The sequence below is a fragment of the Carcharhinus amblyrhynchos genome, chromosome 29, assembly GCF_965287045.1.
Source record: "Carcharhinus amblyrhynchos chromosome 29, sCarAmb.v2.hapA, whole genome shotgun sequence".
In the NCBI taxonomy this organism is placed as follows: Eukaryota; Metazoa; Chordata; class Chondrichthyes; order Carcharhiniformes; family Carcharhinidae; genus Carcharhinus; species Carcharhinus amblyrhynchos.
In genome coordinates, this window is record NC_137352.1 from 8,710,029 (window position 1) to 8,736,325 (window position 26,297).

The 26,297-nt window shown below is 44.6% G+C and overlaps 1 protein-coding gene across 2 annotated transcripts in view; it reads left to right on the forward strand.

Moving 5' to 3' along the window:
* Positions 1 to 26,297, forward strand: part of dscaml1 (Down syndrome cell adhesion molecule like 1) — a 605,093-nt gene that overhangs the window by 47,401 nt on the left and 531,395 nt on the right. For both annotated transcript variants that reach the window (XM_080214516.1, XM_080214517.1), the window contains exons 2-3: positions 2,775 to 3,092; positions 12,265 to 12,411. In XM_080214516.1, coding sequence (XP_080070642.1) covers positions 2,775 to 3,092; positions 12,265 to 12,411 — 465 coding nt within the window. The remainder of the gene's footprint in view (positions 1 to 2,774; positions 3,093 to 12,264; positions 12,412 to 26,297) is intronic.

Genomic DNA, 26,297 nt, shown 5'->3' on the forward strand with positions numbered 1-26,297 from the left:
GGCCCTTAATGTCAGGGGGCCTAACTAGGGTAAATGTATGGGTTTATGGGGATAGGACCTGGGTGGGATTGTGGTCGGTTCAGACTTGATGGGCTGAATGGCCTCCTTCTGCACGGTAGGATTCTTTGATTCTATATAGACACCATCAAACACGCATACAGACAGAACAACGTACGTATGCATGTACAGAGATACATGAATGCACGCATACACACAGACACCCTCAAACACACACATATACACCTAGTTAAAAAAAACACTTGCAAGCCTCAGATTCACTCAGATTTCAGGTGCTCCCCCCTCATGGGGACTTGCTGTCCCCTGTTCTATTCAAGTTAATTTTCGATGTTCTTTCAATTTACTCCAACCTCAAAGCAAGTCTATAGATTTCTTCATGGAGAATTAATTCCAGCTGAAAGCTACATCTGTGTTCAGAGTTAACAATATCAGCACTTTGAATTCCAGCCAGTCTGAACATTTTAAACGGACATTGAAATGAGTTGAAGACAACTGTCGTTTTGTTTTGTTTTCTGGAGTACTACGTACAGAATTGGTCTCCTTATTTCAGGAAAGAGGTAATTGCGTTGGAGGCAGTCAGAGAAGATTTACTAAACTAATGCGAGGAATGGATGGATTGTCTTATGAGGAAAGTTTGGAGAGGTTAGGTTTATATCGACTGGAGCTCAGGAGAATAAGAGGCAACTTAATTGAAACCTTTAAGATACTGAGGGATATTGACAGGCTGGATGTGGAGAGGATGGTCCCTCTTGTCAGAGAATATAGAACTGGGGGTCACTGCTTAAAAATACGAGGATGCTAACCTAAGACAGAGATAAGGAGAATTTTTTTTTCTCTAAGGGTCTTGCGTCTTTTGAACTCTGTTCCTCAAAAGGCAGTGGAAACAGAATCTTTGAAGGCAGAGCTAGATAGATTCTTGATTAACAAGGGGGTAAAAGGTGATTAATGGTAAGCCAGAATATGGGGTTGAGGTTGCAATTAAATCAGCCATGATCTTATTGAATGGCAGAGCAGGCTCGAGGGGCCAGATGGCTTATTCTTAACTCGTACATGAGGAGCAACTAAGATTGGACTCGGTTATCCTATTGGGTGGGATTTTACGGCCTCGCCCTACCCGAGGTCAGCGGACCTTCCCATTATCCGCTTCTCGCCTGCTCCAATTCCGCTGGATGCGGGAACAGTAGAATTCCGGCATGTGTATCTGGTAATGAGTTGGTCTTAAAATTAGTCAGAAGGCGGAGAGGGTTCAAACCCTGCTCCAGAGCTAGAGTACATAATCTCAGCTGACACTGCGGTCCAGCGCTCAGTGAGCGCAGCACTGTTGGTGGTGTTAAACTGAAGACCCAATTACCCTCACGGGTGAATGTAAAAGATCCCAAGAGTAAGAGTTTGTGTCAGTGTGCAGGCTAATATTTATCCCTTAGCCAAGGTCACTGAAACAGATAATACGATTATTTACTTATTATTCATTGCTGTTTGTGGGAGCTTTCTGTGCACACACTGGCTGCTGGATTTGATACGGAACGGTACTGTTACTGTTCCTCTTCCTGCATTGAGTGGTGCGCAAGGCAGACTTTTACCTGCTTCCATAGCTGGTCTTACCTGGGACAAGTTACCAGGGACTTATAGCTTGAGGGACATCACTCCACATCAAGAGTGGCTGGCCCGGAGTCACGGCATTGGTGTATTTGGAAGGACTTTGCAGGTTGACACTCAACTTGTTCGGCTGCGTTATGAACGCACCTTCCTTGACCATCAAGAGCTGGAGTGGGATTTGAACCAGAGCTTCTGTATCATAGGCAGAGATGCTACACAATGCACTAGGAGACCTCCCTATGTAACAGGAACTATCCTCAAAATAACTCCATTTATCATAAAGCACTTCTGAGCTACAGAATTGCAAATCTTTCTTTGTTTAGAATGGAGACACATAGTTTAAGTCAGCAGATTGGGTTTGAGCTGAACTCATTGTGTGTTTGTGTCTGAGCTTGACTTTATTTTAGTAGCTGATAGTAATACAGGCTTTGTTACTATTGTTGATAATAGTGTTGAAGGAGAGGGAGAACCTGTACAGCAGATATCTGGGCTAGATGTTTAGAGGGCTGTGGGGTCAAGAGCTGGTGTGGGCGTGATTTCAGGGTTGAGTTCCCAAAGGTCATTGTGAGATCCCAATGCCTCTGGGAATTTTTGACTTACAGAAGGCCAACAGGAGAGAGATAAGAATCGTCACTCGCTGCCAATTAACAGCCCTTTGAGTTCTTTAAGAATCTTCATAAGGGACCTGTCCACTGCAGAATGCTATTTTTAATTCTGGCTAATCCAAACTGTCTGATACACATTAGTGAATGACATTAGAATTGAACCTCTTTAGGAGATATTAGGGTTGGTGTTCGTGGAGATAAGTTTGAAGGAACGTAGGAACAAGAAACAAAGAGGTTTTGGGAGTAAATTCTAGAGTTTAGGGCCCAGGCAGATGAAGGTGCGACTGCCAATTAAAATTGTAGACGGGCAAAAAGCCTGAATTGGAAGAACGCAGATATCTTATTGGGTTATCAGGAGAAGTTTAGAGGGAAGGAACCCATACAGTATGATGGGCCAAATGGCCTCCACTTGCAGAGCACAATTTCAATCTATGATTTGTGCTGAAAGAATGTTGCTTTCCTCTTTTAAGACCAATATGAAAGATTAGTGTGTGTGAACTCTCACTCTGTCCAATACTAATTATTCTTTCTTTTCCGCATGTGTTCTCCCAACAGCACACAGTGAGGATCCGAGGACAAGCTTATACTTTGTGAATGACTCATTGCAACAGGTGATCTTCTCCAGTTCAGTGGGCACGGTGCTGCCGTGCCCAGCAGCCGGGACCCCTGGCACCGTCCTCCGCTGGTACTTAGCCACGAAAGACGACATCTACGACGTGCCCAACATCCGACACGTCCACCTCAACGGCACCTTGCAGCTCTATCCCTTCTCCCCATCAGGGTTTAATAGCTTTATCCACGATAATGACTACTTCTGTACAGCGGAAAACGTAGCCGGCAAGATCAGGAGCCCAAATATCCGAGTCAAAGCAGGTGAGACTGGCTGATGCTTCTTGGTTCTTTTAGGGGATTTGATCGGAATGACGCGATTGGTCCTTACAATTAGTAATGTACCATGTATTACCCTCACAGTGACGCTGGAAGGTATTTTAGAAGAATAGTGTGCTTTATCTCTTTAACTGACAGCATGGTGGCACAGTGGTTAGCATTGCTGCCTCACGGCGCCAGGGACCCGGATTCAATTCCGGCCTAGCATGACTCTGTGTAGAGTTTGCAAGTTCTCCCCGTGTATTTGTGGATTTTCTCTAGGTGCTCCAGTTTTATAGAGTCATAGATGGAAACTGGCCCTTCGACCCAATTTGTCGATGCCATCCCTTTTTTTAATCGTTAAACTAGCCCCAATTGCCCGCAGTTGGCCCATATCTCTCTATGCCCATCTTACCCATGTAACTGTCTAAATGCTTTTTAAAAGACAAAATTGTACCTGCCTCTATTACTACCTTGGGTAGTTTGTTCCAGACACTCACCACTCTGAGTTGAAAGAATTGCGCCTCTGGACCCGTTTATATCTCTCCCCTCTCACCCTAAACCTATCCCCTCTAGTTTTAGATTCCCTACCTTTGGAAAAAGATGTTAACTATCTAGCTTATCTATGCCCTTCATTATTTTATAATTTATCTTCATTAATCTATAAGTTCACCCCCAGGTCTCCTACTCTCCAGAGAAAAAAAGTCCCAGTCAATCCAGCCTTTCCTCATAACTCAAACCATCAAGTCCCGGTAGCATCCTAGTAAATCTTTTCTGCGCTTTTTCTACTTTAATAATATCCTTTCTATAATAGGGTGACCAGAACTGTACACAGTATCCAAAGTGTGGCCTTACCAATGTCTTGTACAACAAGGTATCCCAACTCCTGTATTCAATGTATTTTCTCTCACACTCTAAAGATATGGGCGTTAGGTAGATTGGCAATGCTATAGTGTCCCTTAGTGTCAGGGGGACCAGCAGGGTAAATATGTGGGGTTAGGGGGATAGGGCCTGGGTGGGACTGTTGTTGGTGCAGGCTTGATGGGCCAAATGGCCTCCTTTTGCACTGTAGGACTCTATGATTCTAATCCATGAAAATCAGTGCTTGTGAGTTTTAATTCATTCCGTGGGCTAAAGTTAGTGGGTTTTAAGGATTCCCATCTCTGTTACTTTACTGCAGAAATCAATCTATTTAAAATTATGTTGGTTATCATCCACACTAAAATCAGATAGAGAGGGGATTGAACCAATACAGTGGCGATTTAATTAAACTTGTACATTGATGATTTAATTCAACCTATTATAAGTGATTTAATCGAGACAAACTGAGGTTTGGGCTTGTTGTTTGGACACAGCAGCAGGCAGTGACTTCACAGTTGGTCTAGGCTGTCACTCAGCACTAAGCCCGATGCGCTGAAACCCAGGTGGTGTTCCATTCCCCAGCGATGGTGATTCACCCACCACTTGATGAAAATCCACCAAGAGAACGTTTGTACTGATTTATAATCAGTGAGGAAATCGAGGGTTACGGGGATAAGGCGGGAAATGGAGTCGAGGATTATCGCGTCAGATCATTCATGATCTCATTGAATGGTGGAGCTGACCTGATGGGCTGAGTGGCCGACTTCTGCTCCTACGCCTTATGATTTAATACACAAAGTCAAAATTCAAGAATAATGCATGAAAATTGGCGTTACAAAGCAGCCATTTAGTCTCGGAATCCACGAGACCTTGTTAAAGTTAAAGTTTATTTATTCATCACAAGGAAGGTTTACGTTAACACTGCAATGAAGTTACTGTGAAATTCCCCTAGTCGCCACACTCGGGCGCATGTTCGGGTCAATGAACCTAACCAGCATGTCTTTCAGACTGCGGGAGGAAATCGGACACCCGGAAGAAACCCACGCTGACACGGAGAGGACGTGCAAACTTCACACAGACAGTGACCCAAGCTGGGAATTGGACATGAGTTCCTGGTGTTGTGAGGCAGCAGTGCTAACCACTGTGCCTCCGTGCTGCCACCGTGCTCACTCTTGTAAGCCAAGAGTGCCAATTGCTTTATGGCTGTCAGTGCGAACCTCTTGATTAAATGGTAGCTTTATTATTCATTCTCCAATGTATACTTTAATCTCCATAAAATATTAAAACTGGTATCGGAGAGGCTTTGAAGAATGAGAGGCTGTGGTGACAATGGTAGTTATAATGTTATTCTAATGAAGATAGAGATGGAACTATTTGAAACCTTACAGTCTTGTGGCACAGTGGTGGTGGTATCTCTATCGCCGAGCCGGAAGCCCCAGGATCCAGCTCCCGCCAGGACTTGGTGTCCATGGACGGAGTGTTCATGACTGTTCCACAGGTTGATAATCAGCCCAGGAATTCTTCGACCACCTTCCTGCTAGCTTAAAGGGAGCAAAAAGTGTGTGAGGATATGTTTTAAAAAATAAGTTTGTAGGTCCAAGTCTAGTATGAAGTTAGAGACATGATTATTGATATTGGCAAACAGACCTTTGATATGACCATTGTTTTGGAGAAGGGATTCATGGTTTAGTACCTGTGTTAAACTAGACAGAGGTGCATTATTAAGAACTCATCTGCTACTCTCCAGACTTTGGAGATTAACTGTACAATACATAGCAAAAAAGTGATCAATTCATTGGTAATCCACCAACTTGGCTTTGGTTTCCATTCTGGATTCACTGTGACATCTGCGAGTGCAAATGTGTAACGTTGCTGTTGTTACCTGATGGCCTTAGCTCACCTCAGTGGTTTTGTGAGGTGCAGGTAATTCAGGAGGTGGAAGCTGTGGGGATGGTGAAGTCGGGGCTCCAGGGGCAGAGGGAAGATGTACGCCCCAGCCATTGACAACCCAACTCTATCTGACTGGTGGTTTTGTTAAAGCGGAATGCTGGTTTATTGCAAGAGACAATTTTCAAAACAGACCCCGGGAAAAATTAACAAATTCGGAGATGAGGGGGTTAGCCTATGAGGAGAGATTGAGTAGATTGGGCCTGAACTCATTGGAATTTAGAAGGCTGAGGGAAGATCTTATAGAGACATATAAGATAATGAAGGGGCTAGACAGGGTAGAGGCAGAGAGATTATTTCCACTTAGAAAGGAAACAAGAACTAGAAAGCACAGCCTCACAGTAAGGGGGAGTCAATTTAGAACAGAGTTGAGGAGGAACTTCTTCTCTCAGAGGGTAGTGAATCTTTGGAATTCTCTGCCCATTGAAACAGTGGAGGCTACCTCGTTAAATGTATTTAAGTCATGGGTAGGTAGATTTCTGATCAATAAGGGAATTAAGGGTTATGGGGAGCAGGCGGGTAAGTGGAACTGAACCACTATCAGATCAGCCATGATCTTATTGAATGGCAGGGCAGGCTCGAAGGGCTAGATGACCTACTCCTGTTCCTATTTCTTATGTTCTTATTATTTAGATACAATATTACCACACCCCCACCTGACGCACTGACCCCCATCCACCCCTCTCGTCCAAAGAGCCATGATGGGGAATTTGCTCATTGACTGAAAAGACCAATGTGAAATGTGGCATCTCCTGCTCAACCTCATTATGCCTCGGTGAAGAAGCATCTAACAATGGGAGGGAAAAGACAAATCTGTGCTGTGTATTCATAAACCAGGACTTAGCTAAGGTCCTGTTCATGAGAATGATTAACTTTTTAATGTTGCCCCTGTTGGATGACAGTGTGCCTTTTAAAAGACCTCTTCTCCCCTCCCGGGTAGTCTACAGATGTCATCTGTAGACATCTCCATGGTTACAATCAATGGTGGTAAGTTTTTCCTCATGTGGAACGGGCTTGGTCTGCCTGGACATGTTCACAACCGGCCTGATCCTAATTGACCCACAGTAAAACCCAGTTTCCTGGAACAATGCTCTCCTTCAATAGTGCTGCACCAGTAATAATAAATCAAAATTCTAATTATGTCAAAATGAATGCAATACAATTGGGTGTATCACATGTATTTAGTTAGAATGCAGAGATAGGTACATTGTCTCAAAACCAGCAGCCTTGTGACTAAGGTTGCCAAAATGGACCAAGCTAGGTAGTCACACGGGCCCCTGCCAACTACGGCAAGGCCTGCAAGACATAACAGGCTACAAGATGAAGGCCACAGCAAATGCCATCTCCCTGGCTCTGCACTCAACCCTAGAGCACCTAGATAACAAGGACACCCATGTCAGATCCCTCTTTATTGACTACAGCCCAACCTTCAGCACCATTATTCCTACAAAGCTCGTCTCCAAACTCCATACCTGGAGCTCGGCTCCTCCTCTGCGACTGGATCCTGAACTTCCTAACCCACAGATCGCAATCACTAAGGATAGGCAACAACACCTCCTCCATGATCATCCTCAACACCAGTGCCCCACAAGGCTGTGTCCTCAGCCCTCTACTATATTCCTTTTATACCTATGACTATGTGGCCAAATCCCCCTCCAACTCGATTTTCAAGTTTGCTGATGACTTCACCGTAGCAGGTCAGATCTCAAAAAATGATGAGATGGAGGAACTGGTGAACTGGTGCGACAACAATAATCTCTCCTTCAGTGTCAACAAAACGAAGGAAATAGTTATTGACTTCAGGAAGCGTAGCGGAGGACTTGTCCTGTCTACATCAATGGGGTGAAGAAGAAATAGTTGAGAGCTTCAAGTTTTTGGGTGTTGAGATCACCAACAACCCATTGTGCTTCCTCCATGCTGGCGCTGTAGTTAAAAAAGCCCACCAATGTCTTTACTTTCTCAGAAGACTAAGAAAATTTGGCATATCTTACCAACTTTTACAGATGCACCATAGAAAGCATTCTTTCTGGTTGTATCACAGCTTGGTATGGCTCCTGCTCTGTCTAAGACTGCAAGAAATTACAAAGGGTGGTGGATGTAGCCCAGTCCATCACACAAAGCAGCCTCCCATCCATTGACTCTGTCTACACTTCCCACTGCCTCAGGAAAGCAGCCAGCATAACTAAGGACTCCATGCACCCTGGATATACTCTCTTCCATCAGGAAAAAGGTACAGAAGTCTGAGGTCATGTACCAACCAACTCAAAAACAGCTTCTTCCCGGCTGCTGTCAGACTTTTGAATGGACCTACCTCATTAAGTTGATCTTTCTCTACATCCTAGCTACAATTATAACACTACATTCCACACTCTCTCCTTTCCTTCTCTATTTACGGTATGTGTGCGAGAAATAATACTTTTCATTGTATCCCAATACATGTGATGATAATAAATCAAATCAAATCTGTACTGGGGTTCAGACCAAGGCCAGATTTTGAGTTGGGCAGTTGAGCTGAATCCATGAAAAGATCAGCCATGATCTTATTGAATGGCGGAGCAGGCTCGAGGGGCCAGATGGCCTGCTCCTTCTCCTAATTCTTATGTAACCATGACTTGATGGAATAGTAAAACAGGTTAGAGGGGCTGAATGGTGTAAAGTGATGCCTTTTATTTTCTTTTTAATTCATTTTGTGGGCCATGAGTGACATCCATCCCTAGTTGCTTAGGGGCATTTGAAAGTCAACCACATTGTGGCTCTGGAGTCACATGTAGGCCAGACCAAGTAAGGACGGCAGATTTCCTGCCCTAATGGGCATGAATGAACCAGGTGGGTTTTTACAACAATCGACAATGGTTTTATGGTCATCATTAGACTTTCAATTTTATTGAATTCATATTTTACCATATGCTATGGTAGGATTATGAACCTGAGTACCCAGAGCATTACCTTGGGTCTCTGAATTACTAGCCCAGTGACAATACCACCACACCATTGCCTCCCTGTTCACTGTTGAAAAAAAGCCAAAATAACATCTTGACTAATCGATGTGTGAGGGAGACAAAAAACATGCATTCTTTTGAAGCAAAGTTTACGAGTCCATCTTGTGTGACCTGGTGAACCTTGAGATTAGAATGCAATTGTCAGCTTGGTTTTATATACAGCAACAGACCATTTGCAATGGTTACTCTCCAAGGGTCTTGATTTCACCATATGGCAAAATAATAGTGACCTCAGATACTGTGTACAGTCAACCCATAGAAACTCTCTGAAGAAATATTCACTTGATGAAGTCTTGTGGCAGGAATGGGCACCATTTGGGTCTGAGTGCTATTCCACAGGAAAGTGGGCATTGCGTGACTGCATTATTGTTTGACGTTAGTTGGTCCTGACAAGCCATGGTAGCACAGTGGTTAGCACTGCTGCCTCACAGTGCTAGGGACCTGGGTTCGATTCCCAGCTTGGGTCACTGTCTGTGCAGAGTCTGTACGTTCTCCCCGTGGCTGCATGGGTTTCTTCCGGGTGCTCTGGTTTCCTCTCACAGTCCAAAAGATGTGTTGGTTCAGCAGTGGCCATGCTAAGCTCTTCCTCAGTGTACCTGAACAGGCACCGGAATGTGGCGACTACGGGATTTTCACAGTAACTTCATTGCAAGGGTTTCCTTCGGGTCCTCTGGTTTCCTCCCACAGTCCGAAAGACGTGCTGGTTAGGTGCATTGGCCATGCTAAATTCTCTGTCAGCAGACCCAAACAGTTACTGGAATGTGGCGATTAAGGGGATTTTCACAGTAACTTCATTAATGTTAGCCTACTTGTGGTGTAATGCAATGTAATTGTAAGCCTACCCTTATTTATAAACTTTAAGAAACTTTTAAAAAACTGAAATGACTGAAGCAATGAGATTGATGTCAGGTTCGCCTCCAGTCAACAATGGGAATTAAGAATCAGTTGGTGGCTACCTCAGTGATTCTGTCGGTAAACATTTACCGTAGCCATGGATATTTAACAGCAGTTAAAAAAAAATACTCTGGAAGCTGTAAGACTAAGTGTGTGCCAGGTTAGCTGCGGCACCTTTTGATCTGTATCTCCTCAGATCTCTGCTATTAACAATGGAAGAATGGACATATTGAGGTTTGAGATGAGAAAAAAATGTCTTCACTCAGAGGACTGTGAATCTTTGGAATTCTGTACCCCAGAGGGTTGGTCATTCAATGAGTATATTCATGGCTGAGATTGAGAGATCTTTCGGCAGTCTGGGAATCACAGGATATGTTGTGAATGTAGAATTGATGATGAAGATCAGCCATGATATCATTGAATGGTGGGGTGGGCTTCAGACGTTACATAGACTGCTCCTGCACCATGGCTCGGTGAGAGCGCTCTAAGTCAGAAGGTCATGGGGTCCTGTCACACTCCAGAGGCCTGAACATAAAAGCAAACACTGACTCTCCAGAGCAGTAATGAGGTGGTGTTGCTCTGTCAGAGATATTGAACGTGATCTTACTGGCTGTTCACACCACACTCCCACTGCAGGGAAACTGGAGAATTAGAGCGTTGTGGGGAGCTGATGGCCTAATGGTATTATCGCTAGACCATTAATCCAGAAACTCAGCTAATATTCTGGGGATCCTGGTTCAAATCCAGCCACGGCAGATGGCAGAATTTGAATTCAATAAAAAATATCTGGAATTAAGAACCTACTGATGACCATGAAACCATTGTTGGAAAAACCCATTCTGGTTCACTTATGTCCTTTAGAGAAGGAAATCTGCCATCCTTACGTGGTCTGGCCCGCCTGTGACTCCAGAGCCACGGCAATGTGGTTGATTCTCAACTGCCTTCCAAGGACAATTAAGGACGGGCAATAAATGCTAGCCAGCCAGCGATGTCTATGTCCCATGAATGAATAACAAATTGAATTGGTGCCCAGCCAAATCTCCCGCTGGTGTGAATGGTTGTAACATTCCAGACATTGTACTTGGGATGAGATGTTAAACCCAGACCCTGCCTTGTGTGGATGTAGAATATCCCATGACACTACTTTTACCCCAGTCCAACGCCGGCACATCCACATCATGACTACTATCGACACTGCAAACTGCTGGATCCAAGTAGAGAGGATCTCCAAGAAGATTGCGCATATCGACACCCCAGTCCAACGCCAGCACATCCACATCATGACTACTTTGAAGTACAGCAGGTGAGTTATCTTGGTCAATATTTATCACTCAGTTGACATCACCACCAACAGTTTCTTTGACCATGATTTCACTGCGTCTGGTGGCGGTTAGCCATGTACAAAATGGCTGCTGCACATTGAGTCATAAGACCTCAAGAACTAGGAGAAGAAGTGGGCCATTCGGCCCCTCAAGCTTGCTCCATCATTTGTTAAGATCCTGGTTGATTCAACTCCACATTCCTGCCTTCATTCCCCCCCTCCCAGCCCATAACCCTTGACTTCTTTGCTGATCAAAAACTCCCTGAGGATGTGAAAGGTGCTAGAGGAATGCAAATTCTCTCTTCTTATTTCTTACTTTCTAATGTGCCATCAGATCAAGAATCACCTTCAGCTTGAGGAGACCCACGAGATGTTTCTCCTCTTCTCAGAAGGTTTATGAGGATATTGCCAGGACTAGTGGGCCTGAGTTATAGGGGCAGGTTGGCCAGGCTAGGATTTTATTCCTTGGAACATAGGAAAATGAGGTGTATAAAATCATGAGGGGCATAGATAGGATGAAGGCTCATCATCTTTTTCCCAAGGAAGGGGAAATTGAAGACTGGAGGGCATAGCTTTAAGATGAGGTGGAAAGATTTAAAGGGGGCCTGAGGGGCAACTCCTTCATGCAGAAGGTGATGCGTATATGGAATGAGCTGCCAGAGAAAGTTGCTGAGACAGGTTCCATAGCAACATTTGGATAAGCAGATGGATGGGAAAAGATTAGTGGGATATGGGCCAAATGTGGGCATTTGGGACTAGCTGGGAGGGCAGCATAGTTGGCTTGGACTGATTGGCCTGGAGGGCCTGTTTCTGTGCTGTATGATTCTGTGGTAGTTATGGTGCGGAGATGCCAATGTTGGACTGGGGAAAACACAGTAAGAATTCTTACAACATCAGGTTAAAGTCCAACAGGTTTATTTGGTAGCAAACACCACTAGCTTTCAGAGTGCTTGCCGCTCCGAAAGCTAGTGGCGTTTGCTACCAAATAAACCTGTTGGACTTTAACCTGATGTTGTAAGACTTCTTACTGTATGACTCGAATCAGACATCACAATGGCTGATTACGCTGGTTCTGACTGTCTAGGGGGAATTTGTGAACCTGAACTTTGCGCACCGGAGAAGTTCGCTCCTATTAACATGCTTTACTTTGTCTCAGTTTTCAGGGAACCCTACACCGTACGGGTGGAGGATCAAAGGTCAATGCGCGGGAGCGTGGCTGTTTTCAAGTGCCTCATTCCTCCTTCGGTGCAGGAGTATGTTAGCGTTGTGTCGTGGGAGAAAGATACAGTCTCAATCATCCCAGGTAGGAGCTGAGAACACACAAACTGAGATGCCTTGTGCTTCTGCTGTATTGTGCTGCGTACGCAAGTCTTGGGATATTGCAATGTGATTATTTTCAGTATGACTGCTTTCCAAATAAGTAAAACCCGAGGAATCCCAACATGGCTATGGAAAAAATACTTTGCTACTCGTTGTATTCCTTTTTGCTGTTTGTGGGTTTTACCCAGAAATTATTGTTATTTTTGAATGGATCTGGTGTCTTGTTGAGCGATGGTCTGGGAAAGGACTGAGGAATTGCTTAGCCTGCAATCTGCAGCTTTGAACAGCTGCTTAATCCAACATTCTGTGTTGTTCTCATGAGAATTTTGAACCCTCGCTGTTGGTGGTTGTCAGGTTGTCAACCTTGCCTGAGCTGTAACCCACAGATAAAGAGCTCAGTTGCTTAATAGTTTATATTTAAGGATTTTAGGGTCATGTAGAAGGCTATGGAACACCAGGTAAGATACATGTACACGTGTAAGGTCGTGCAGCATTGTTGCAAATAACGGTTGATTGGGTGCAATTATACAAGTGGCATACATAGACAGAGGAAATGTGATGTTGGCTACAGGCCAGACAGAACCACATTGCTTCGTACTTCTGCCTCACAGCGCCAGGGACCTGCGTTTGATTCCCAGTTTGGGTGACTGTATGGCGTCTGCACGTTCTCCCTGTGTCTGCATGGGTTTCCTCCTGGTGCTCTGGTTTCCACCCACAGTCCGAAAGACATGCTAGTCGGGTGCATTGGCCATGCTAAATTCTCCCTCGGTGTAACCGAACAGGTACCAGGGTGTGGCGTCTAGGGGATTTTCTCAGTAACTTCACTGCAGTGTCAATGCAAGCCTACTTGTGATACCAATAAATACACTTTAAACTTAAAAAAAAGCTCTAAAAGATGTGAGCGTGAGTCAGGCAGACAAGACCCAGTGAAACATGGAAAATACTCATTTATCCTACCTCCGTGATATTTTAAGATGGTTATTGATTTGAATAGGTTGCAAAAGGCATTTCTTTTTATTCATTCGTGGGACATGGGCATCACTGGCTGGCTAGCATTTATTGCCCATCCCTAGCTGGCCAAGAGCAGCTCAGAGCCAACCATATTGCTGCGGCTCTGGAGTCACATGTAGGCTAAATGAGGTAAGGACTGCAGATTTCCTTCTCTAAAGGACATTAATGAACCAGATGGGTTTTTCCGACAATTGACAATGGTTTCACGGTCATCAGTAGATTCTTAATTCCAGATATTTTTTATTGAATACTAATTCCACCTTCACTGTGGCGGGATTCGAATCCGGGTCCCCAGAACATTAGCTGAGTTTCTGGATTAATAGCCTAGCAATAATACCACGAGGCCATCACCACCTTCTCTCTCTCTCTGTCTCTCCCACCCCCACCCCCCCACCCCCCCGCCCCCCATGTTGTCAATGGACATTATTGCCCATGTATTTTAAATTGGTGAAAATTTCCTTGTATCTTACTTCAAACTGCAACATAATGGAAAGAGCTACATTGTAAAGGGTCAGTCCATCCAACAACCTTCTTGCACCAAAAATACCATTGGTGGTTGGAGCTACCTCCAGAAAGGCCGACAGTCCCTTCTCAAAGCAGTTGAATGATGTTTAACTGAACCAAAATCCTTTATTTGGTGATTCATTGGATGTATCAAGTAGTCCTTGACGCTTTCAGTTGATGCCAAAAGGCAGGGTGGGAAGCAAAGCCGATCTATTGAGGAAAACAAAGAGCGTTTTGACCCAGGAACATTTCCGTTTGATTATTTTTCCCTTTGACTTTAATAGATCAGGAGCCAGATTTGGTTTTTGAAGTAGGAAAGATTACCAATCATGCCCTGAAAACATTGTCAAGCCTCGACATGATTGGACCTCTCGATGACCGTTATTTTTGACACAACAGTCGGTATTTGGCTGTAATATTGATGGCTCGCAGCCGGTACTGCACTGACGCTCTGAAGGAAAATCTAGCTTTGGATTGTTCAGCCTTGGTGTACAAAGTCTTTGTGAGCATTTGCTCTGATTTTTCCACATTGTAACCTGTTTAAATAAATAACACGTTTTGGCAAAGGGATTTGGCCATTGATCTGTAGTGTATGACAAAACGATTTTTACATTCGCCTCTGCTAGAAGTAGGTCAGTTTTATGACAAAGTAGTACAGCAGTTAAGAAAGGTATTACCAGCATTACAATGATGGAATACTAACAGACCCTGTCTGCTCGCCCAAATCCTTCTTGAGCTGTCTCCCACCTGACACAGACACACACACCCTTGAATAGCAATAGCAGCAACTTCTTGCTCTTGTCTGTCCTTTGAGGAAGGAAATTTGCCGTCCTTACCCCACCTACAATGTGACTCCAGTCCCCTGTTAAGGGGACTAGCAGTCACTAGGGATCAGCAATAAATGCTAGCTAGCCAGTGATGCCTGATGTCCCACAAATGAATAATAAAAATATTGTCTGTCTCAAGTTGCTCAGTTGTGTGTGGGCTACTCGAGACAGACAATTTTTAAAATTCATTCGTGGGCCAGCTTTTATTGGCCATCCTTTGTTCAGAGGCAGTTGAGAATCAACTACATTGCTGTAGTTCTGGAGTCAAATGTAGGCCAGACCAGGTAAGAACGGCAGATTTCCTTCCCTAAGGCACGTGAGTGAACCAGATGGGCTTTTCCGACAATAGTTTTACAGTCATCAGTGGATTCTTAATTCCAGATATTTTTTATTGAATTTAATTTCCACCATCTGCCATGGTGGGATTTGAACCCAGGTCCTGAGAACATTAGTTGAGTTTCTGGATTAATAGTCTAGCAATAATACCACTAGGCCATTGCTATTTTCTCTTGATTGACTCCAGCACCTTGCCAATAATAAACTAACTGGCCTATAGTTCCCTGCTTCTGTCTTTTGGCAATGCTCCAATGACAGCCTCAACCCAAGAATGAATAAAGGACAAGACATGGAGAAACCTCCTAAGGTCCTTTTCACAGAGGCGGAATGAGAAATGTGGGGGAGAAAAGCAAAGGGGGAGATATTGTGGAGGGTTACCATAAAACCTGAGTGAAGAGGTAGGTAACGTTTCGTAAAGGAAGAGGGGGATTTGGAGAGGCAGCAGAGTTTGGAGAGGGATTTCACAAGCACAGACTCTAGACAACTGAAGATGTGGTCAAGGGGGGGAGTTGGGGAGGACAGATGGGATTGGAATTGCAGAAGAGGGCAGCGAAGAAACAGTTTGGCAGATTTGAGGGCTGGGGAGGTGGCGGTTTTAGAGCTGAACTCTAAAATTGAAGCATTAATTTATCAAACCGTCCCAGTAGAACACTACATTGCGATAAACCTCTGTGTCTTAATCTCATATTGGACTGGAACAGAATATCAGTGGGCAGGAATCAGCAGCAGGTTTTGAGAGCTAACGAAAGCTATTTGTGAGGTAAGGGGAAATTTGGGGTTAGGCAAAGTTGGGGATGTGCTGTGAGGATTGTTCAATACATTTAAACAATTGAGACTCTATTGGGAGTCATTGAGAAGGGATATGAACAGTCCAATTCTATTCTTTTTAAATATGTGTGCAGTGCAGAAGGAAGCCATTCAGCCCATCGAACCTACATTGATTCTCTGAAAGAGAGGGCTTCTGAAAGCATCTTACCGTATCCCCATAACCCCTACACATCTTGGGACACTGAGGGGCAATTTACCATGGCCAATCCAGCTAACCTGTACACCTTTGGACACTGATGTGGAGATGCCAGCATTGGATGTGGTAGGCACAGTAAGACATTTCACAACACACCAGGTTAAAGTCCAACAGGTTGCCACCAAATAAACCTGTTGGACTTTAACCTGGCAGTGTGAAACTTCTTACTGCATCTTTGGAGGAAACCAGAGCACCTGGAGGAAACCTGCGAGGAGAGAACGTGCAAAACTCCACAGTCACCCAAATCTGGAATTGAACCCTGGTCCCTGGCGCTGTTGAGGGCAGCAGTGTTAACCACTGTGCCACCTTGTTTATTAATTTAACAAGTGCTTATTGAAGTTATCTTCATTGTATTTTCATTCTGTTGAATGATGTACTGTCTGAAAAAAAGCAACAAATGGATGTCTTGGTTGTCCATTGGCAATAAGTCTGAAGGTTAATTAAATCAGAATGGATCCCAGTTAGAGATGGAAATTAAATCAGGAATTGCTGGAAAAATTCAGCAGGTCTGGCAGTCTCTGTGGAGAGGGGAACAAAGAGAATGTTTTGAGTCAAAGGATTTCTGAACTGAGGGATGGGGATTGACAAGATTTTGTTCTTTATTGTCATGATGTGAAGATCACTTTGGCTTTTAGAGCTGAAGGACTTGAATAAGTCATTGGTGAGGCTGCACCTGGAGTATTGTGTACAGTTTTGGTCACCCTGTTATAGGAAGGGCATTGAAAGCCTGGAAAAGGCGCAAAGAAGATTTACGAGGATGTTGCCAGGATTAGTGGGCCTGAGTTATAGGGAGAGGTTGGTCAGGTTAGGACTTCATTCTTTGGAACTCGGGAGAATGAGGGTTGACCTTATTGAGGGGCATAGATAGGATGAAAGCACATTGAACAGGATTTTATGGTCTCGCTCATCCCGAAACCGGAAAATGCTGCCTATTGTCCATCCCTCACTCCAATTTCTGTGGTGCGCAGGATGGTAAAATTTCAGCCGTAGTCTTTCCCAGGGTAAGGGAATTGGAAACGAGAGGACGTAGGTTTAAGGTGAGAGGGGAAAGATCTAAAAGGGATCTGAGGGGTAACTTCTCCACACAGAGGGTGGTGCATGTATGGAGTGAGCTGCCAGAGAAAGTGGTTGAGGTGGGTCCAATAACAACATTTAAAAAGCTTTTGGATAAGGACGTGGATGGGAAAGGGTTGAAGGGATACGGGCCAAACGAGGGCAGTTGGGACTAGCTGGGTGGGGGGGTGGTGGGAAGGGCACCATGGTCATCATGGACCAGTTGGACTGAAGGGCCTATTTCTGTGCTGTGTTGCTCTGTGACTTTTAGAAGCTTGAGCCATTTTACTTTTGCTGTGATAGACACTGAGATCTTTACCACAGGGTCCCCAACATGGCACATTGGATATATTTGCCTCTTGCAACCTATATGCATATACTTCTAATATGTTCCATGATGAGGAGATGCTCATGTGAGTGACCTCACCAGGTGAAGGAGCAGTGCTCAGAGAGCTCATGATTCCAAATAAACCTGTTGGACTGCAACCTGGTGTGGTGAGATTTCTTACTGTTATATTCCAGTGCGAGCGAAACTAATGAACTGTTAGCACGCTCAACAATTAATTATATATTGGACTATTGTTTTCTGAAGAGGATTCTAGAGGTAAGCAGGAGAAGGGTTGGAGATTGGATTGAGCAAAGAATGTTGGACATTAGAAGATAGTCAACGAACAAAGACATTTGGATCTCATTAAAATCAATGTTGCTGCACAAAAAGGATTTACCATTCAAATCATTCACAACATCCTTTCATACTCGTACAAGTTTACAACATGCAGAATTGATGTGTTAAGTGGCGCTTGTTTGAAATGAATCTTACTTACTTTGCTCATAAATGATTTTCATATCTTGTCTCTACATGCTTTATCTTTTCAAAGCAAACAATACATTTCTTTGAGGCTGTGACCTATCTTCTTTCGATCACTAAGTATTATTATTCAGACAGGGCTTCCCATTCAGACTGCAATGTGGAGAACGCGCGAATAAAGGTTATTTCAGGATTAAGCACACATAGGCTACCATGCTTGTCAGCTGCTGCAAATGTAAAGATACAGCAAGGTTTTCCTCGTTTTTTTTCCTCCTTGGGCAAGCATAAGATGCAGGAAATTCAAGCAAACAACCAGAGGAAGGGCTGCCAACTCTTCAGGATTTGACCCAAAGTCTTCAGGGACTGAAGGACAATCTCCAGGAGATTGGTTGAGCAACCCCTGGCAAAAAAAAATCTTCAGGACATTAAAAAAGGTGGTTTTCTTGGAACATTATTATTATTAGAACATTATTAGTCCAAAGATGTGCAGGTTAGGTGGATTGGCCTTGATAAATTGCCCCTTAGTATCAGGAGGACTAGCTAGGGTAAATGAATGGGGTTACGAAGATAGGGCCTGGGTGGAGTTGTAGTTGGTGCAGACTCAATGGGCTGAATGGCCTCCTGCTGCACTGTAGGATTCTATGATTGTTCTTTATCAACTATGGAAATGTTGAAAATGGGGAATAAAAATACGACTTGGCTCCCAGTCGCCGCATCCAATTGGATAATGAGACTTTTTGCTTTCCAATTGGTGTAGGAAGAGAATGTGTTACATGGATGGATGTGTTGGCTGACTAATGGCTGGAGCTCTGGGTGTGGGGGGGAGTGGGGACAAGTCATGTGATGCAACCTCCAGGTGAATGGCCTGATGAAGGGGCAGCCAGCGCTCAGAAAGCTAGTGGCTTTTGCTACCAAATAAACCTGTTGGACTTTAACCTGGAGTTGTGAGACTTCTCACAGAGCCAGGGACATGGGTTCCCTGATCTGGTGGAAGGCAAAAGATATCATTCACTGCCTTGTTCCCACCCTGACCTGTCTTTAGCCTCAAAGAATCGTAGAGCAGGATTCTCCAGGCTCATTCATGGCAGATCACATCGTGAGCAATAATGGAAAATTTGGCATTCTGGCTTAAACGCCATATGGTACAGAAAGAGGCCCTTCAGCCCATTGCATCTGCTCTAGGCACCTTGGCTGGAACTCTACCACCTCACCCACCACAGAATCAGAGCGGGGCGAGGGTCCAACAATGGAAATTTCCATTGAGCTCAGATGGGAATTTCCAGTCCCACTTGAGTGAGGCGGTAATATCCCACCCCTTGTGCAGAATTTTCCTGCCCTGCCCACCACAGGAATCGGAGCGGGCAGGTAGCAGACCATACATAGGTCCATTGACCTTGGGTGGGATTTTCTGGTCTTGGGGTGAGCTGGCCAGAAAAACCTGCCCAAGTACTTGTCTATTCTGATCCCATTTTCCTGCACTTTGTCCATAACCATGTATGCTACAGTATTTCAAGTGCTCATCTAAATGCTTCTTAATGTTGTGAGGGTTCCTGCCTCCACCATCCTTTCAGGCAGTGAGTTCCAGATCCCCTCCACCCGCTGGGTGAAATGCTTTCCCCTCAATCTCCTGCCCCTTACTTTCAATCTGTGCCCCCTGGCTATTGATTCCTCTGCTATGGGGAAAAGCTTCTTCCTATCCACCCTATCTATGTCCCTTTGTACACCTCGATCAGGTCCTCCCTCAGCCTTCTCTGCTCGAAGGAAAACAACCCCAGCCTGTCCGGCCTCTCTTCATAGCGGCCCAGCTCAGGCAACCTCCTGCAGTATCTCCTCTGCACCCTCTCTCTAGTGCAATCACATCCCTCTTTTTGTGTGTTGACCAGAACTGCACACAGTACTCTAGATGTGACCTAACAAGTGTTTTATACAGCTCCATTATAATCTCCCTGCCCTTACATTCTCCTCTATAAAGACAAATATCCCATATGCCTTCTTAACCACTGTCACATCCTGTCACACTGCCTTCAGGATCTTTGGACATGTACCCCAAGGTCCCTCTGAGCCTTTGTACCTCCTAGCACCCTACTGTTCACTGTGTATTCCCTTGCCTTGTTAATCCTCCCAAAATGCATTACCTCACGCTTTTCAGAGTTAAGTTCCATTTACCACTGTTGTGCCCATCTGACCAACCCAGACATATCGTCCTGTAATTTAAAGATTTTCTCCTTGCTATTTACCACACTATCGATTTTCGTGTCATCTGCGAACTTACTGATCAAACTCCCATGTTCACATCTCCTGACATGTTCCAATGAAGTTCAGTATAAACTTGAGGAACAACACCTCAAATGTCAATTGGGTACTTGTGGGCTCAACACTGAGTTCAACCATTTCTGGTTACTATCCCTACCCCCATTTTAAACATAGAAACATAGAAAAACTACAGCACAAAACAGGCCCTTCAGCCCACAAGTTGCGCTGAACATGTCCCTACCTACTAGGCTTCCTATAACCCTCTCTCTTACTAAGTCCCAAGTACTTATCCAAAAGTCTCTTAAAAGACCCTATTGAATCTGCCTCCACCACCACCGCCGGCAGCCGATTCCACGCACCCTCCACCCTCTGAGTGAAAAACTTACCCCTGACATCTCCTCTGTACCTACTCCCCAGCATCCTAAACCTGTGTCCTCTTGTAGCCACCATTTCAGCCCTGGGAAAAAGCTTCTGACTATCCACTCGATCATTACCTCTTAACATCTTATACACCTCTATCAGGTCACCTCTCATCCTTCGTCTCTCCAAGGAGAAAAGACCAAGCTCACTCAACCTATCTTCACAAGGCATGCCACCCAATCCAGGCAACATCCTTGTAAATCTTCTCTGAACCCTTTCAGTGGCTTCCACATCCTTCCTGTAATGAGGTGACCAGAACTGAGCACACTACTCCAAGTGGGATCTGACCAGGGTCTTATACAGCTGCACCATTATCTCCCGACTCCTAAACTCAATTCCTCGATTGATGAAGGCCAGTACACCATACGCCTTCTTAACCACATCCTCTACCTGCGAAGCTGCTTTGAGCGTCCTATGAACCCAGACCTCAAGATCATTCTGAACTTCCACACTGCCAAGAGTCTTACCCTTAATATTATACTCTGTCATCCCATTTAACCTGCCAAAATGAATCACCACACATTTATCTGCGTTGAACTCCATCTGCCACTTCTCCGCCCAGTCTTGCATCCTATCAATGTTTATTTCCTTAAATTTTATTTCCTTTTTCTTTGCTGGTTGTGTTTATTTTCTCTCGGGTGGCAGCTGTTTATGATTCATGCCCCCTCTAGACACATCTCCCATTTCTTTACTCGACCTGCTCCCCTTACCAGGCATCAGTGACAGGGAGGTATCATTTCAAAAGGCTCTCATTGACCATAACCACTCCTGGTAGATCACTGAACTCCTTGTGGCACTGCTGACCACTCCTTTGACCTCCCTGGTCACCTGCTCCTATTCACTTCTGTGGGTGTTGTTTGAAAAGGATATAGCAACCAAGTATGCAGTTAGTATCTAACTAGTTATGCACTGTAACCATTAAGAAACAATAGGACAGATTTCCTCGAGATTCACAAAAGAAGGAATTAAAACTTTATTGTACTTAAACTGAGCTCAGTAAAATAATAAAATCTGCACTGACTTCACACACACACACACACACACACACGCACACACAGTTCACACATACATGCACACAAACACGCACATGCTCACACACAGACACACCCATGCATATAGACACACTTACAAGCACACACACAGTACAAATACACACACATGCATACAGACACACACAGTTCACACACACATGTACAGACACACATACAAACATGCACAGTTCACACATACAAACACACATGCATATACACACACACGCAGGCATGCACGCACGCTCTCACAGTTCACACACATGCAAATATGGATTGCAGAGAGGGAAAAGATAGATTCCATAAAAAAAAGTCTGTAGTTTGGTGACTCAGCTGTGATGGTCTCGATGGTGCTGAAAGATGTAGACGACTGCATTGATTGTTCTTCGGGGGACAGTGGTGTTGGGTTTGACTCTTGTAAGAAATCTCTGTCTGCAACATGGCATTTCTGGACAATCATAGCCAGCCAGCAGGGCTCAAGGCTTAGCAAGAAAACAGGAGGGACCCCAGTTAGGTCTTTTCCCTAATGCTGTCTGTCCTCCATTCTGCTGAGAAAACAGCTGTTTAAAACAGAAAAATGGTGGATTGTCATGTGACTTTCCTTCTCCATCTGCTTGGGAGAGGGAAAAGGGGGAGAAATTGAAAAGGTACATGTCTCTATTTCCAAAAGTGATGTGATTAGCCTCTGTCTGGATACTAACTTAGTCAGGGTCCCATTGTCTAAGCAATTAGTTTTAATGACTTGTCTCCAACAGTTGAATACCGCAGGTGATTTTCATCTAGGCTCTGCTATTGAGACGGGAGATATGAGTCCTTCGCACTTCCCTCAAGCCATTGTCTTTGATGGGTTTTGCAGACTGACAGACTCCACTCTGTTGAATAGGATTGTGTAACATATAATAATGCAAATTGGGGTTAGCCATCTTGGGCTATAAATTCAAATCACTTTAGGCTTCATTTTTTTAAAGCCTGTTTTAAAATGTTCCATTCATGTTTCCAGCCAGTGGATTAAAAATAGTCATGTGACCTAAAGCAGAGGCCTCCTCGTCCGGCCCCCTTCCCCACACAGCCTCTCTTTCTTAGAACTCCCGGACTCAGGCCTCCACCTGGGACCCCTCTCTCCCTTGGCTGTTGATCCATTCTCCTGACAGCCAATTATACTGCAGGCAGTCAACAACATTTTCTTCATGTGTTTGGCTAATCTTTTATGAGATTTTATGGTGCCTGTCTCTGGGTTAATCAATGATTGCGGCTCCTGTATTCAATAACAACAGCAATCCCACTTTCAATTGTAAACAGTGTCACACGAGCTTCAACAACGGGCCCTGGGAGAAGGATGAGGGCGATCAGAATTGTATTTTAATATCTAAGGACTCTTGTGAATGTAACCTGGCTAGAAATATGCAGGATGTTAAACAAAACTTCAGATGGCCACCTCATTGAGTTGCAAGATCAGGGCTTGGGTCGCCGGGGATTGACAGTGTTGTCAGCACCCTTTTCAGGTCTGGTACCTGAAGGAAGGTGGTGGCTAACTGAGCAATGTGGACAGTTGCAGGAAGACATCTATAATGTACAGCAATCACTGTGTTCCTGAGTGAATGAGGAAATGTCACAACAGGGCCTGGTACTGGATTAAACATTAATTTTAATTCCGTGCTATAAATACAGCTACAGCACATACCTGGGATTCAGGATCCAGTCACATTGCACGGAGACTTGTTTGGCGAGAGAGCATCATTTTGAACAGGTTTGGCTTGATTAATCTTGGCTTGATGTCGTCATGGTGCAGAGATCATAGAATTAAAGAATGATAGAGCACACAGGAGCTTATTTGGCCCATTGTGCCTGTGCTAGCTCTCTGAGAGGGCTGACCAATTAGTCCCACGCCTCTTTCCGATAGCCCTGCAAGTTTTAGCTCCTCCTCCTATTTTGTCTGTTCATATAAAATCAGAAGTGGGAACGTTCATTGATTATTGCGCAATCTGTAAGGCTCAAGTCAGGAGAGTGATGGAATAGTCTCCACTTGCCTGAATGAGTGCAGCTCCAATAACACTCAAGAAGTTTGACACCATCCAGGATAAAGCAGCCTATTTGATTGGCACCCCATCCATAAACATTCACTCTTTATATCATTAACACACTGTGGCAGCAGTGTATACCATCCACAAGAAACACTGCAGGAACTCCCCAACGTTCCTTGGGCAGCATCTTCCAAACCCACAACCATTACCATCTAGAAGTATAAGAGAAGCAGATACTTGGGAACACCAACATTTAGAGGTTCCCCTCCAAGCCACTTACCATACTGACTTGGAAATATATCACCGTCTCTTCACTGTCACTGGGTCAAAATTCTGGAACTCCCTCCCTAACAGCACTGTAGGTGTACCTACACCACATGTACTGCAGTGGTTCAAGAAGGTGGTTCACCAGCATCTTCTCAAGGGAAATTAAAGACAGGCGATAAATACAGGCTGAGCCAGTGGTGCCCACATCCCAAGAATGAATTTTCAAAAAAGTATACGAACAGTATGGAATCTTACCATTCTTTGGTCCAGTCCAATTGGAAATGGCAGCTGGTCCCCTCAGGTGGCAAGGCCATTGGGAGTGCCTGAGGCTTTGGGAGAATTGGCCACTGCTGGTACAGGATGTAGATAATGAAGGTGAGGATTGTTGGGGAGGGGTTGACGTTGGGAGCTCCAGACGGAGGCACCATAAGATATAGGAGCAGAATTAGGCCATTTTGTCCATCAAGTCTGCTCCGTCATTCAATCATGGCTGATATTTTTCTCATCCCCACTCTCCTGCCTTTTCTCCATAACCCATGATCCCCTTATTAATCAAGAACTTATCTGTCTCTGTCTTAAAGACAGTCAATGTCCCAGCCTCCACAGCCTTCTGTAGCAAGAGTTCCCCATATTCAGCACTCTTTGGCTGAAGAAATTCCTCCCCATCTCTGTTTTAAAGAATCATCTCTTTAGCCTGAGGTTGTGCCCTCTGGTTCTAGTTTTTACTACTAGTGGAAACAACTTCTCCACATCCATTCTATCCAGGCCTTGCAGTATTCTGTAAGTTTCAATAAAGTCACCCCTCATCATTTTAAACATCGAGTACAGACCCAGAGTCCTCAACCGTTCCTCATATGACAAGCTCTTCATTCCAGGGATCATTCTTGTGAACCTCTTCTGGACTCTTTCCAAGGCCAGTACACGCTTCCTTAGATACGGGGGCCCAAAACTGCCCACAATGTTCCAAATGGGCTCTGACTAGAGCCCTATACAGCCTCAGAAGTACACCCCTCCTCTTGTATGCTCGCCCTCTCGACATGAATGCTAACATTGCATTTGCCTTCCTAACTGCCGACTGAATATGTCAAACGCGTTTAAAATGAAGGCAGCCACAGCTGCCAGGCCATCATTGCGGACAGAAGTTCCCTCCAAAAACTGGCCTTTGCCTGTAAGTGTGGGCCTGTAGGTTTGGAGGGGGGGGGGGGAGGTGGGGGCACAGGTGACAGAGGTCTAGCTGCCTCCCTGACCTTCCTTTGGAGGGCAAGTCCAGCCACCAGCAAGGGCTTAGCCTCAGCATCTGCCACCCGTAAAATTTCAGCTTGGCCCCAAATGGACGCTTAATTCCGCTGATTGTTTATTGTCAGTGCTGGGGTAGTGAGTGCAGTATGGCCCTGAGGTAGGAAAGCATCAGCTCACCAACCCAACACTCTCACGTCCAGAGTAACTCGCAGTTCTGCCTTCAAAGCCTTTTCGCTGTACCAAGAAGATTCCCCCCACTGTTACCCAAATCGGTTCTGTGAAGGAATGAGCAGGAACATGGATGGATTTCGGAATAGAAATCAGTCCACCTGTATCACAGTAATGATCTACGCACTCGCAGTTCTGCACATTGTGTTAAGACGGGATGATTAATGGTAAGATCAAAGGTGAAGTCTATCAGTTGCAGCCTATTCTCGGCTTGGCAAGACAGTAGACATGTGTGTCCATTATTGCTTAATTAATTAACCTGGAATAATGGTACCTGTGAGTCCCCAGAATGGAATCATTAATGAAAGACAAGTTACAACTTGCAGTATTGACACAGTCCTTGCTATTTTGTTCACAACACTCTTGTTTTGACTTGTCCTTTAACCCTTGGATAGCTGCATTAAGTTGTTACTGTTTTGTGCTGTGATTTCCTGTCTGGTTAATGCCACTCTACTCCAGGTCACATTGAGAAATTCAACATTAAATGCCAATGGCCTTTTGCAATTTGCTTTCTCATTGCAATTTTTTTAAGGGCAGATGGTGTGAATGTCACTGGGTGGATAATCCAGAGGTTAAAAACAGGAAATGTTGGTGATGTGGTGATCCCTACACAGGAGAGACTAAAAGCAGACTAGGTGACTGCTTTGCACAACATCTTTGGTCAGTCTGCAAATATGACCCAGACCTTCTGGTCACTTGCCACTTTAACTCACCATCTTGCTCCCATGCCCACGTTTCCATCCGCAGTCTGCTGAAATATCCCAGTAAAGCCAATGCAAACTGGAGGAACACCACCTCATCTTCCGATTAAAGTTTAAAATTTATTTATTATTGTCACAAGTAGGCTTGC